This window comes from Pleuronectes platessa, chromosome 10 (assembly GCF_947347685.1).
Source record: "Pleuronectes platessa chromosome 10, fPlePla1.1, whole genome shotgun sequence".
Lineage (NCBI taxonomy): Eukaryota > Metazoa > Chordata > Actinopteri > Pleuronectiformes > Pleuronectidae > Pleuronectes > Pleuronectes platessa.
Window position 1 is genome coordinate 3,496,098 of NC_070635.1, and position 14,502 is coordinate 3,510,599.

At 42.1% G+C, this 14,502-nt stretch overlaps 1 protein-coding gene across 2 annotated transcripts; it reads right to left on the reverse strand.

Moving 5' to 3' along the window:
- Positions 1-1,915: 1,915 nt before the first annotated feature.
- On the reverse strand, positions 1,916-11,669 carry brd2b (bromodomain containing 2b). Of its 2 annotated transcripts, none has more exons than XM_053433008.1 (12): positions 11,537-11,669; positions 8,593-8,881; positions 8,300-8,437; positions 7,784-7,928; positions 7,432-7,595; positions 6,742-7,251; positions 6,448-6,576; positions 6,104-6,337; positions 5,729-5,982; positions 5,277-5,593; positions 3,653-3,778; positions 1,916-3,515 (listed from the first exon to the last, which is right to left on the reverse strand). In XM_053433008.1, exons 1-12 carry the CDS (start codon positions 11,566-11,568, stop codon positions 3,385-3,387), a joined length of 2,469 nt encoding a protein of 822 aa, XP_053288983.1. In that variant the 5' UTR covers positions 11,569-11,669; the 3' UTR covers positions 1,916-3,384. The 2 variants fall into 2 exon arrangements, with proteins under 2 accessions (XP_053288983.1, XP_053288982.1); XM_053433007.1 differs by having other exon boundaries at positions 6,092-6,337.
- Positions 11,670-14,502: the final 2,833 nt, after the last annotated feature.

The window sequence follows — 14,502 nt, forward strand, 5'->3', positions numbered from 1 at the left end:
TTAAAATTTAGATTTAAATTTAAATTTAACATTTAGATTTAGATTTAACATTTAGATTTAACATTTAGATTTAGATTAAACATTACGATTTCTCATTTAGATTTAGATTTAAATTTAACATTTAGATTTATATTTAGCATTTAGATTTAACATTTAACATTTAAGTGTAACATTTAACATTTGGATTTAAATATTTAAAATATCTCTAAGTTGACAAATATTGTTGAAAATGTGCAAAAAAGTGACTCTCAAAAAATTCACACCAGTTTTTTAAACATGGTTTGAAGCTAAATGTGACAAAAATGTTGCTGTTATTTTCAGCGTGAGCTGCTTTACAAACGGCACCCCATAGAACAGATCACCAGCAGCAGGATCAGGCTCCGCTCCATGTTGCAGGTGTCTCGTTCCTCCCTGACATCTCACATTCTGATGGTACTTCCTTTGCAACACAAGCCAATCAAGGCCTGTGATTCAATGACAACCTCGAAAACACTGCAGAGGATCGTGTTGCTGAGATTCTAACACGACTCACTGCTGCCACCTATAGAGCAAAGAGGATAATCACAGAAGGAGTCCCTGACTGAAGTGGATGCAATTTGGTTGTTTACAGTTCTGCTATTATGGTTGCAAAATTCTGGGAATATTCAAAGTTGTAAACTTTCCATGGGAATTAACGGGAATATACGGGAATATACTGGAAATTGTGTGAGTATTTATACTAACTGTGTTTACCTTGTCATATACAGACATAAATATAAACATTTTGTTTTGTCATAGGCGGATTTGAGCCCTGAGGAAACTTTGGGCACTTAACTATATGCTTCTGCATCTTTGTGTCATTCTTAACATAAGTCTTTGCACAGTATTTGCAAATGTACACAGCCTTTCCTTCTACATTGGGGTGAAATGTCACCATACAGGAGATAGTGCACGTGGCATTGTTCTTTAGAATAAGATGAGATAAAGCTTGTAAAAAAACACTAATGCAATGCTAGAGATATAAATAGTTGGCCCAACAATTGGAATTGTCTTTGAAAATATTTTACAATTGATGGATAAATGAATAGAAATAGGGTAGATGAACAGATGAACAATCCTCAATCAGCATGTTAATATATTTCCCCCAGTAATATCATTGAAACTTACCTGACTAGTCCTGATCAATACATCAGGCCTCAATAGCCCTGCTGTAGTATGCAGGATTCTGGGAATTATCTGTGCATGTGATGGAGAAATGCACAGTGCAGGATTGAAATTTAACATGCAGCATGTGCTGCATTCCATACATCTTTAAAATAGAGTATTGAATGATGTTTTTATTGCTCAGCGTTTAGTTTGCGTATTTTTTTTAGAATTCCCCAAATTCCCGATCTTAATATTCCCATGGAAAGTTTCCGGAAATTGTCCACCCCTTTGCAACCCTATCTGCTATTCACACTGTTATATAGCAAAGGAATACAGATAAAACTAAATTGGTTAAAAATGATATTATAGACAAACTGTGATTTTTCTTTAGGTTCTTCAGATCCACTAATCAATTAATTCTCCAATAATTCCAGCTCAATATTAAATATAAAAACTGAGTCAATTATGTTGATCAATAAGAACTGAAGTTCAGCAACACAAGCCAAGTTGTAAAATACAGCCTCAACTAGAATCTTACTCTGTAGATCCCAACAGATGATTTTCATCAAGATCCATGAATTATTCACTGGGAAAAGGATGAAAATATCAAAAGAACCAGCAACTCACAATGTTAAAGGAGGGATCTGCCCTCTAATCCAAATCTAATTCCACCAGGTTTCGTGATAATCCGTCCAGTAGTTTTTGTGTGATCCTATCGGACGAAGAACAAAACAGTTTCACCCTGAATGGAAAAACTAGTCAGTCAATAGAATGAAACCTTCAGACCAAATTCAAACTCTTCTACAGAAGTGAATATTTTAATAAACACAGTTGTCAAATGAAGGTATGATTCTGGGAGAACAACCAAGACAGGAATGAGAAATGACAGCATGTTAAAAAACAGGTAACTCAAAAAATAAACAGCAGAAATACAATAGTTTGTGCAATAGCAAATAGTTTAAATATATACAAGCATATTTTCATTCGCTGAACATTCAACAACAGCTTTAACTACGTATTGGACTGTGAGGACTCTCCCGTCTCTCTATAGGAAACGTGTGGCGGCGTTCATCTTCAGTTTATTCAGTCAATTCCCATTGTTTCCAGAAAGTGGTGAGCAGCCCAACGATTGGTTTTCAGAATCCTTTGACCCAAGTGCGACAGATGTCTTCAACCCTTCACTCGTGTGGGGATTAGAAACCTGCTCTGGGACCTGATGACATTCAGCAGCCTGTGTTGTTCCCGTTCGATGTGAAGGACAAATGTTGAGAACAACACCAAAGCTGAGCTGCTTTCAAAATACTGAAGACAGACAGTAATTCATTCAGGGTCACGCTCAAGTCTGAAAACGCTTGTTTGGGACTTTGGAGGAACAGTGCATCCACGTAGATTGAGACAAAATAAATAAGGAAACTCAATTGCAAACCTTGAAATTACAGTATTTTACCATATATCTATACTGTATTATAAATCCACCTTGTTTTTAAAACAAGAACGAGAACTACAAGCTGTGAAAGAAAAAGTGTTGCATGAAGCTCGATGTCGTATGAGGGAGATTTATGGCTGTAAACACAACTCGAGCTGTAACCAAGTTTCACTTTTGACCGGAATATGGCAGAAAACATGGGTTTCATTTACGGCTCAACAGACCTGCGGACATGCGGAGGAGTCTCCTTCACAACAAGTTATTTTTCCCGAATAATCACACAGTTATTCACAATCTGGATCATTAAGGCCGAGTCTAAGGGGGTTGGTCTAAAGATTAAGTGTGCCAGAAGGCCAAGATGTTAGAAAAGCTAGGCTCGTGACCAAAACAGTTGCTGGTTCAAATTCCAGTAACATCTGAGGAAATGTAGGTGAAGAAAACAAATAAATAACGACTCTTCCAGTCCCTCACCACCGAAGGCCAACCAAAGCAGATTTTGGGGTCTTTTTTTTTTTTTTACTACTCCGCTTCCCTCTTTGGGGGATCACCATAAAATTCTTCTTTATAAAAGAAACATAAATTTGTACAAGTATTTACAAAGGGGAGGAGAGGGGAAACAAGGCATTTAGTGTTTGGGTTCTGTATTGATCCACAGAGACATTGTTTCACATCCCTCAGTCCCACATTCAAAACATTTTAGGTTTTTTGTTGCCATGGTGTCTAATATCTCAGCCCACTACGGTTTCAGGGTGTGTTGTGTCCTGGGCCAGCCCAAGTCCCTGAGTTATTAGTGTTTTGTTTTTTTATCCCACTTCTAGCCGCTGCCTAGGATCTCAGCCAGAGTCTGAATCGCTGGTGTCGGAGGACGACGATGAGGAGGAAGAGGAAGAGGAGTCGGAGCTGGAGCTGCTGCCGCTGAGGCGCGCGGGCTGCGCGTTGGTCTCGACAGCACTGGGCTTCTCCGCTGAGGGAAGGAGGAGTGGGTTAGATCGGGAGAATCGGATTCTACAGCTGCACCAGGTACAGATGAAAAGAACCATTTCTGCACATGTAAAAGGTTCAGAAGACACACATTCAGAAAGGGAAGATGCACGAGCTCACCTTTAGCTTTCGTAGGTTTCTTGACAGAGTTGAGTTGACCGCTGACGTCCTGCAGCCTCTTCTCCAGCTCCCTCCTCTTCTCCAGAGTCAGCTCCTCTTTAGATTTGCCAATACTGCCTTTGCCCGCTGCAGGTGAACAAGGACAAGGCTGTTACACCTGACATCCACATAGACAATACAGCTGCAATTACTGCTACTGAAGATGTGCTAAGAGGGGGAGTGGTGTGTAAAGGGAGAAAGTGTTTGGTCTGTAAACATGACAGAAATATGAGATGTGCCCATAACAAAAGGCCCAAGGTGTGTTTTCAAATTGCTTCCAGTGTTTCTCCAAGAATTACATCACTTTTAATGGTCCAGTGACACATGACAGAGAAACGGAGGAAGAGACGGACACAGTGACTGAAAGGGAAACAACGTTCCACAGAGATCTACAACGGCACAAAACAAAGTTAGAAACCTCTGAATATTGAAGTTTACCGCTACCTTCAAACGGTTGCGGAACACCCCAGTGTAGGTAAACAATGGGAGACACTACTTGATTCTTTCGTCTTCAGTTCAGGTATTTAATTAATTTGAGACTAGAAAATGATGCAAGGGCAAAACTTCCACGACGCTGTGACAAAGACAATTACACAATATCCTCGAAAAATGAAGATTAATAAATAAATGATCAAAATAGATGCCAACCTGTTTCCTGTGATAGACTGATCATTTCAGCTCATCACATCATCCCAGAGCTGAAGTACAAGCTGCACCATCATCCTGCAGCTTCGTAAACAGCTGACTTTAACGTTTTGAATCAGGTAAGGTAAGTAAAGATATGACCGTTTGTCAGGTTGACATTATCAAATTACAGTTAATGGTTAACAGGAGGAAATAAACCTCAAGAAAATGGATGTCATTAATTTGGAAAACCTCCTGACATGCCTCAAATATAAGGACTTCCATGACATGTCATTGATTAAATGCTTTACGCTTCAGTGCAACACAGTGCATACTATCTCAGCAAGTTCACAATTTAAATTTTCCACATGGGATAAGCTGCTCGAGAGCAAAACAGCAGCGTTTACTCAGGAGGAAAACTAGCTCTTGTTCACCGAGGAGAGATGAATAAAAGATGTGGGTGCAGAACCAAAGTGAAGTGCATGAACAAGCTGAGAAAACGTCATTATATCCCCGTGGGTTATGTGCAATACTATGGTAACACCTTTATATCTTCAGCAGTCCGGTCAGGGTGAAATCTAACTTTGATATAATACGATTGCCTCGTCATGCCGCTTCTTTTTTGGCAGGCCTTCCCTGTTTTGTAAATTTCATATCGAAAAGCATGTGGTGCTTTACAAGGATCAGCTGCTTGGAGATGTGTTGCTGCTCGAGGGTGTGAAAATTGTCCTTTTTTCTTGCTGCTGTGTCTCAATGATGCTGCAACGCAATCACAGTGAAAATCAGGGGCACTTAAGTATCTGCAGATTTGGTGTGTTTGTATTGCCAGATCATGAACCTCAGCTTGGTGCTGCCTAAAGGTAATTTTGATCACATGTGGCTGTCCCCGAATACAATCAGATATGTGGGAGGTTACAAAGAAGACATGTTTTAGTCAATATGCTTTTCCCGTTTCATCTACCTGGCTCTCCGTAAGACTTGCGGGGCTTCTTCCTCAGACAGGTCATGACGTAGCGCTCCAGCTCTTTCAGTGTCGATGGTTTCAGTGTTTCGAAGTCGATCTCAATCTCCTCCGGGTTGGTGTCCCTCAGGGAAGGCTCCCTGGACTGGATGATGTGGACCACGCGACCCAGCTTCTCGCCCGGCAACTTGTTGATGTCGAGGCTGAGCTGGCGCTTCTCGTCGTACGACATGGGCACGAACTCCTCCTCTTCCTCCGAGTCGTAGTGTGGCAGCATGGAAGGAGCCGCCGGCGGCTCTAACGGCTTCTTTGCGGTTCTAAAGAATTGCGAGATAAGATCAAATCAGGACGAAGGTAAATATTATCAGCCGGTGCTAAATATCTCTAACAACTTGAAGATATGATAAAGTTGAACAATAACTGATAAGGTGGGTAATCATTTTACTACTGACTTGCTGTTCTTGTTACTCTTCTTCCCCTGGCTTTTCTTGGTCTGCGAGGCACCTGCTCTGGCCGACTTGCTCTTCAGGATTTTTCCAGGCATCTTCCATTCCTCAGAGCCCGCTCTGCTTCTGTTGCCTCGACTCTTCTTCTCCAGCTTCTTCTTTTTCTTCCTCTCCTTTTTCTCCTTCTTCTCTTTTTTCTTCTTGGTCTTGACCATGGGGCCTTGAGAGAGGGCGGCCAGCTGCTCGTGCATGGCCCGGAGCTGAGGGAAGATTCAAAACAACAAAATTATCACAGTGAAAAACATTTTGTTTCACTGTGAATTGTGTTGAATAACACTTGAATAACTAAAAAGCAACTGGAGGCCTTACTTGTGTGCACACCTGATCCTGCAACTCAGCCAAGCGATGAGCTCGCTCCTCTTCACTGTCAGAGCTGGGGCTGCTCTCGCTCTCCTCACTCTCGCTGCTGGGCTCACTCTCAGAGTCAGAGGACGATGACGAGGAAGAGGAGGAAGAAGAGGACGAAGAGGATGTTGGGTTGCCACTCATCGACATGTTTGTATGGTCCATGCGTGGCTCGTCGGGCATCTTGGCAAAACAGAACTCAAAAACATCCTGGGGCACGAAAGAAAGAGCCCAAATCAAAGATGAGAAATGGGAGGAAACTTCAAATACAAAGACTCGCGCTGAATGTTTTAAAAGTCAAATGAGGAAGCGAAGCTCACCTGCAGATTCCGAGCCATGCCTACAACATCGTGGTCAGGTGGGTTGTACTTGTAGCAGTTGGAGAACATGAGTCGGACATCGCTAGCAAACTGCTGAGCCTCCCTGTATTCACGACAGTCCATCTTCCTCTGATAACACATGGGGAAGATGAATTTTAGTGATTCATGCAGGCAAATTTTTGACTTTCAGGATGTTACATTTAGAGCCATTAAAGAAATGTTATTTTTATCCAAAGCAACGTAATATTCAATGCGTATTACTATTTCACAGAATTTAAATTAGTGAGACGTCACCTTGATGGAGCTGAGGTCCATGGGGCACTTGATGATGTCGTGATAGTCGTGAAGTCCCAGGGCGGCGGTGTCCACAGGTGTGTAGAAAGGCCAGGCGAGCGCTGCGTGTTTCTTGGACAGCATGTCTTTCAGCAGCCCGCTGCAGTACCTCAGCTGAGGACTCAGTTTGCTCTTCTTCAAGGCCTGAGGCTGGACCGAATCGGGCAAGTCCTTCTTGGGGGGTTTGATGGGGCGTCCGCTGCCGACCCTGCGTCCACCACCGGCCATCATTGGCTGGAGGAGGACAGGACCTCCAGCGCTCCTGACCAGGCCCATCCCAGGTGGAGTGTCTAAGCCCATGCCCCCCATGGAGATGGTGTGCATGGAGGTGTCGTGTACTTGGCCCCCGTGTCCTCCTTTCCCTAAACCTACCATGTGGGGCGCTCCAGACATGCCCACACCCGAAAGGCCCACAGTAAAGCCCATGTTGGAGGGGGTGGTGGTGTCTGCCTTCCTTTTCACACCTTTCTTCTACAGAAAACAATACAGAGGTTGGAAGTGTCTACAATTATTTAACTCATTACTCTTTTTTAAACTTTTCTAGAAACTTAAACTCTGAATACACCAAATATTAGAAAATGTCATTATATTAGGAATCAGTGTTTTGCTTGTGTTGTACCATTTGATACTGACTATGTGTTTTCTAAATACCTTGGTTGTGGGCTGTGTAGGAGGCAGGCCCATGATGTTGGCGGGGGGGAGGCTTTTGGTCAGCACAGTCTGGGGAGAGCTAGCGAGCATGGACTCCCCAGTGTCTGAGGAGGAAGGGGAGTAGGCCGACTGTGACACTGCTGGCACCTGCTGAGCCCTGGATGCTGAGAAACAAAGTCAACTTTTAAAATAGGAGCTGAAATCAAAATCTTAGCTGCATATTGATATCAAGAATAACATTAACACCAAGAAACTTGGGGCAAGCATTTTATTCAAAACAGAAAACTACTGAATATTTCCAGTGGTTAAAACAATCCAACAACAACTCTGTAAGACTTTGTCATTAACTCACAACTAGACTTGCGACCTTTTCCCCTGTTGTTTTTGTTTCGAGGAGTTGGCGGTGTGAGCTCCACTTCCTCCTGGGGCATCTGGGCCACTTTCTGGAGGAAGATCTTCTCTAGGGACTGGGCCATCAGCACAATGTCGTCTGTCGGCTAATCAGAAAAACAATTCATTAACATATGAGTAAAACACAAAAAAGCATTGATGATAACAAAAGTAATGCATTTTAATTCCTTGGTATATAGGTGCTTCAAATATAATCTGTTTTGGAAGAAAACCTTTGAAAATGTGTATCTTGAGAAAAAATAAACAATGAAACCGCTAACACATTTTGAAAGTAAATAAAGCTGCTTCCGGTGCTTCTCTGAATGCCTTGATCTTTATATAACCCTGTGTTATCACTGCTGTGGCTAGAGTCACCTTGTATAACATGGGAAATGTTATTAGGAAGAGCATGAGAGAGAAATGAAAAAGAAAGCAATAACAGGATGGACAGAGCTCTGTTCTCTACCATTTAACCTACCTTGTTGTAGATGTAGCAGTTGGTGAACATCGTGTTGAAGTCCTGTATGCACTCACTTGCACAGCGGTAGAAGCTGTTCTCAAGGCGCTTTTTTATGGTCCCCATGTCCATGGGCTGTTTAATAATTTTATGGTAATCCTGAAAAAGACAGAATGAGACACAAAGTTTTTTTTTTATGTATGGGTTCACAAAAACACTGTAAAATCAAAATTTACAAAAGGATCTAATTGGGGATATTCGCTTTGCACAGTCATGAATAAAATGCATCAAATGAAAGTAGAAAGTGAACCCACTGGTAGGCTGAGCCTGTAGGCATCCACAGGCTCATGGAAAGGCCAGGCAAAGTGGTGCCTCCACAGACTCTTGATCAGGGTCCTCTGGAGATACTGTAGCTGGTTGGTCATGCGGCCTTGTCGGCTGGGATCCTTGACCAGGGGCTGCAGCGGGGCTGGGGGGCCCTGGGGCATGGTGTGCGGCAGAGAGGGGCTCTCAAAGTCCTCGTACAGCAGGGAGGGCTTGCGAATTCGTTTGCCCGAGCTGCTGTGCTGGTCCATCCCGCCACTGGACAACCCGACTAGAGAGCTGAAGTTTAGTGAAACAGAAGGAAACAGAAGGAGCAGAGGATAGAAAAGTTCAGGAACAGAAAACGATGCCTGCTATTTTCACAGTCGACTCTGCTTAATCAATTTTTCTACCATTATTGAATGAACACATTGATTCTGATCTGACATTCACTAGAATCAACTCGTGGATAATCCGCAACCTAAACATGCTTTATATATGTCACCCATTTGACCAGTGAACCCATGGCTCCGTCTCCCAGTCAGTTAAGCGTTATCTAGGGAAACTAAAATTCAATCAACAGCCTGCTACTTTTAAAACAGCAATGGGAACCATCATCCCATGGGTTCTCACCAGTTAAAAAAAACAAACAGTCAATTATAATGAGGCTGAGTGATAAACCACCAAAAGCTGAGCAATATGTTATCCGCTTTTTCTCATGCGAGTATTGGAAAAAGCTTTACTTTTAAACTGTCACTCAGAAACACATCATGAATATGTCGCACTCTAAAGCTGCAAGAATTATTAATAAATGCACAAATTATTTAACTTACAAAGCATTTTGAGCAAATTGATCGTTTCAAGTTATTTCCACAGGGAATTTATTTTTGCATTATACCAAATTATCAATGGTTTACTGTTGCTTGAACAAAACAAAACATTTGACAACAGGGTTTTAAGAAACTGATAGTTGTTTCACTGCTCATTTCACTGATCATAGAATGAAAATAATAAGATCATGTTAACTAAATGCTTTGTCATTCCTTGACAATCATGCTGAATCAGCTGGTTTCATTCTAAACAGTGAATTGTGCAGCCACTATTTAACAAAAACTAATGTAACTGCTAATATTTTGTGGTATTTTTTGTATATTGATTACTCATTTGAGAGAAAGAATGGATGAAATGCAAAAGGACAATCTTGGCATTGGAAATAAAGACTTAAGCAAATTTAATATAGGAAGATGATGCAGACCTCAAAATTCTCTTAAAAGAAAAGTCCCCCCCATCTTCAGTGTAGCCTCTAATTCAATGAGACGACATAAGAGCATTTACTACACGGCTTAACAGAGGTCTCTCAGTCCACATAGTCAAAGGAACCCCCTCTGAGCAGAGCACATGCACCAGATCAGGACACACACAAACCTGCTCCACTGACACACAAACCCCGGCAAAGCCTGTGAGCTGATTTTCTCCATCAGTCAGAATCCCAGCAACACAAAGAAAGGCTCAGGGGCGTTTGTGTTAGGAAAAGCATGACACTGCTGTGTAGTAAATACAACACAATACAATTCCAGTCTTATTTGGGCACCGCATATTGTAGCCTTTTGTCATTTATCAGGTAATATTGTAAAAGAAGGAATTAGACATTGTATTATGAATAAAATGGGTTATATCAAATCACTTAGATCTCCACCACAATGTAAGCATATTAATTAGCAGTGCAATGATTCACGAAATCAAGGGAAGGACCTCAAAAGTGTGATTTGTTTTGTAGAGAAAGGGGGGGGGGGCTGAAGGTGCATGAGCCCAGCTGATTGTAAGTGTGATTCATGAATCATGATGGGAAAATAACAAATTTTTGGATATGTTGTGTACAAACATCATGGACGAGTAAGGTTAAGTTTCCCTTTGGCTATAGAATCACTTTAAATGCAAGTATTCCTGTAAACACCTGCTGCTGTGGCCCTCTACAGATAATTAGATCATTTCAGATGAATCATAAACTCTTCAAAATATGCAAGATGTGACAATTAGTCTGAGCCCAAGCATGATCCTTAGGAAACACGTGAATCCTTCTGTATTCTAAGGCTTTGTGATTTCATATAGGCAAACCGATGCACACACACACACACACTTCCATGACACTGAATCCACTTCTGCTCCCACTAACACACACCAGTATGCCCACATTAGATTCTAAAAACAACGTATATTCAATAAAGAGGAAGCGATGGAGGAGAAATAAAAACACACGCGGCTCAACAGCAGAGGATCGCGTGGCTGGGACGCCCCGCCCTCCCTGTTTGTAAACACTGGCCTCACAATGACAGCAAAAGGATGACGGACACATTTTTATATCATTTATCTTAATGCAAAAGATAAAATAACCAAACTGGGGTTTCACGGTGCTGCAGCAGAGACGTATCCCAGCACCGTTATCCGATGATCCGGGGTCGTTATTGCACTCAGCATGTAGCCGCTGCTAGCGGAGGGCTAGCTGGCGTCGCAAGATTTCAACCAAAACACGATATAAATATATAGATTTGACTGCAACCTAAATAAATGGGGGTAAATGAAGTGTATTATCAAAGCGGACTGGATATTTAGCAGCGGTTAGCGTTAGCCTCACGAGCAGCGGGATTACACGGGCAATGAATGACAGGGAGCCGGGGGGGGGGGGGGGGGCAGCTGTCATCCACGGTCCGGTTCCACAGATAAAGCTTAACGATAAACAAACAAATAAATAAAAAGGTATTTTGCAACGAATCGGGATTAGCAGCGCCGCGATGGGAAGCTAGCTAACTGGGTTGTGAGACAAGCTAGCGCCGCCGTTGGGAGGCTAACGGGATGGATGACATTTAACGCTCCTCCGCCTCCATGGCCGCTGCGGAGCCGATTTAAACCCTCCGCCCCCCGCCCCGTGAGTACTGGAAACCCCCCGCGGGTGTCTACCTGTCGTGAGGCGGGTTGACGGCCGCTTCCATCCGGCTGAAGGCGGAGCGTTGATCGCGGGGGTTCCAATTCTCCCAGCGCCCGCTGACACTTTCCGCCCGGAGAAAAAAGAAAACACACCCGCCGAGCTCCCACCGCAGCGAAATGGCGCCCGTTCACTTCCGTGTGTCGCTATATAAACCCCCCCGCGCGGTGCTGTGACGTACTTCCGGTGGCAATGGGCCTGCTCTGCGCCCCGATTGGCAGCGAGGAGACGTCCGTCAGCCGGAGCTCCACGCCCCGCCCCCCCGCTCGGTACATGTTGTCCTCGATCAGCTGTTGAGTGAAAACAATGGAGGCTGCGTCGCACTGCGCTTCACCGCGCGGATTTCTACGTGTTTTAGCTTCTTAAATGCGGGTTTGTCTTTTCAGGCGAGTGTCCGTGGGTCTGCGGGGAAGCGGGTTGTGATGCACCCGTGTTTTGTGCCTCATATTGCGGATCACTTGCAGGGAGCGGTCGCTGATATGTTTTAAAGATGTTCAACTATTTTCATCTGGATTTTGTGTACTGATAATTCCAGGGCTGTAATCAAACCGCAGAATTTATGAAATAATTATAAAGTTGAATGCAAGAGTAGAGACACTACAAATTGGAAAAGCATTAACAACGCAGGCGTAGAGACACTGCACAAGGCAATGTTCTTTTTTATCAAATGATCACGGGGGCTCTCAAAATGATCTTTATCAATAGGCGTAAAGGGGTTGATTTCATTCAAAATCTATTAATTGTTGGGCGAATAAAATGTTGAATTATTCCCTAAATATTAAAATAGAATTTGAATGTTTACAGTATTGTAAAGTTTGCTCTACCCTAATCACTATTTCTTACATTCTCATCCATTCATTCATTCTACTCAGTAATATATTTATAATTTAGATTTTAGATGTCCACCTTTTTCTTTTTTTCTCAGAAAGTGGTGAAAATTTAATTAAATAAATGGGCGTGGCAAAATTGCTCAATTGCGCCCCCCGAGCCCCCCGGAACGCGTTCATATTGACCGAGCGTAACAAAAGTCGATACACAGGTGGGACAGAATAGACTGAACGCCCTCTCCGTGCTTTCCATTGAAAACCCGTTCGTTCATGGACTGGTGGATTTTGGACTTTAACAGCAAAGTCATCGAGAGGTTTGCTCAAGCACTTTTTTTATTTTTGGAGCTGAAGGACATCGTCTTTTTTACAAAGTTTTGTTTAATAAATTATGCAAGTTATTTGAGCTATGTTTCTGTCTAATCTTTTTACTTTGTTGCAATCATTTTACTTTAATACTGTATTATAGGCAACATCTTTGTGTGGCGCTTAGCGCTGAAGCTTGTGAATTGTATTTGAAATAGGATTTCTGCTCCCTGCTGACACTCAGAATGCAGCCCATAGTATATCTTACTGGTCTATAAAGGCCTACTGCTTATAATAATCAGCTACCTCTATTTCTATGAAAAACGCAAAAGGAAGCCCGCCATTTTGCATTTAGTGGCCATGTTGGCCATATTCCACATTGTTACTTTGAGGTACATGTACCAGGAATTACCTCATATCAACTTCAAATTGAGACGAGCATCATCACAACAAGACGGCGTCCGAGTTTGATGACTTTCCATCAAAACACGATGTTCTGTATCTCAGACATACACGGAATCCTTTGATACTGAGCCGTCAACAAACAACTCCTCTCCTTCAACGACAGTGTCAGTGATCATAGATCAACGGAATATTTGATGTCTTTCAAAGTTGACCTCTCTCTCTCTCTCTCTCTCTCTCTCTCCAAATTGGGACATTCCCTCAAACTGTGTAAATATTGAGGTGCGGCGAAGGTTCATCCTTCGGCAAAGGAGACGATGTTGTCATAACTCCACTCCATTGTCTTATCACCACCAAACTTCTGTCTCATGATCAGAGTCCAAGCCTGAACAGCTTCTGTGTGTCAATATTTCCTCAGGGTCATAGCGCCACCTACTGATCAGTGGGAAAATGAAGTTGTTGTAACATTGTCCATTTGACACAAAATTGCTCAGGCTACATCAGATCCCCTACTTGGACAGATCTATTAGTTTGTATGTAATAATACTGATGGCGCCACCTAATCGCAACAGGAAATCATCTTTTTTTTACAATTAAATTACATAAAATGTTCACAGTGTGATGTGCCATTGAAAGTGTTGACCTTAATGAGCAGTTAGCAGGCCAGAATCAACATCACGTGACAGACGCAGGAAGGGAAGCGTTTATCCTTGCCGCAGTGTGCAAAACGCATGCACCGCGTCAAAATGCATGTGCTCGGGTTCATTATATTTTATTACTTTGGTTTTATATATTTTTGTTTAGCTTTTGTATCATATTTTTAATTTGTTTGCTTCTTTGGTTTTTCTAATTGTTGTGTACGTAACAAATAAAGTCTTAAAATCTTGTATTTGCATTTTTATTTGTCTTACTTTCAAGTGAGCTTTTTTTGTCTTACTTTCATTTAAATGTATTTAAAATTGAAACTTGAATTGGGTACATTTCAGACGCCAACAGTGAAAACCCAAATTATGAGTTTATTACCACAGGAACCTGGATAAACAATGTGGTCTGTAGTGGAGATCAGCAGGAGCCCAACAACAAAGATTAGCCCCAGGATCCTCCTAGAATATTATACAGCCATGCTTGAACAATAGTTAATGTATATTAAATAAAGATTAGCTATTTTCAGCGCAGAAACTAGTATTGATCTGATAAAACATGAGTTTGTTTATCTAGAGCATCACTTTTCAGGACAGCTTGAATTGGAATCTTCTCAACTCAAAAAGCTGCAAAACATATGTAATCTTCAAAGCAAAAATATCAATAAATAATTACCATAAAATGAAACACTTCAATCACAGATCAATAGTTTTTGCCTAATAAAACTGAAACTCAACACATGGTAGTCAACGATAATAAAGGAGTAA

Bases quoted from the DNA above. Each gene is read 5' to 3' on its own strand.
- brd2b (XM_053433007.1), bottom strand. From the start codon at position 11,568: ATGGAAGCGGCCGTCAACCCGCCTCACGACAG. The intron at 5,594-5,728 runs GTCAGTAGTAAA...GCAATTCTTTAG, and splicing joins AAGAGTAACAAGAACAGCAA to AACCGCAAAGAAGCCGTTAG. The intron at 3,779-5,276 runs GTAGATGAAACG...GTTCACCTGCAG, and splicing joins CAAGTCTTACGGAGAGCCAG to CGGGCAAAGGCAGTATTGGC.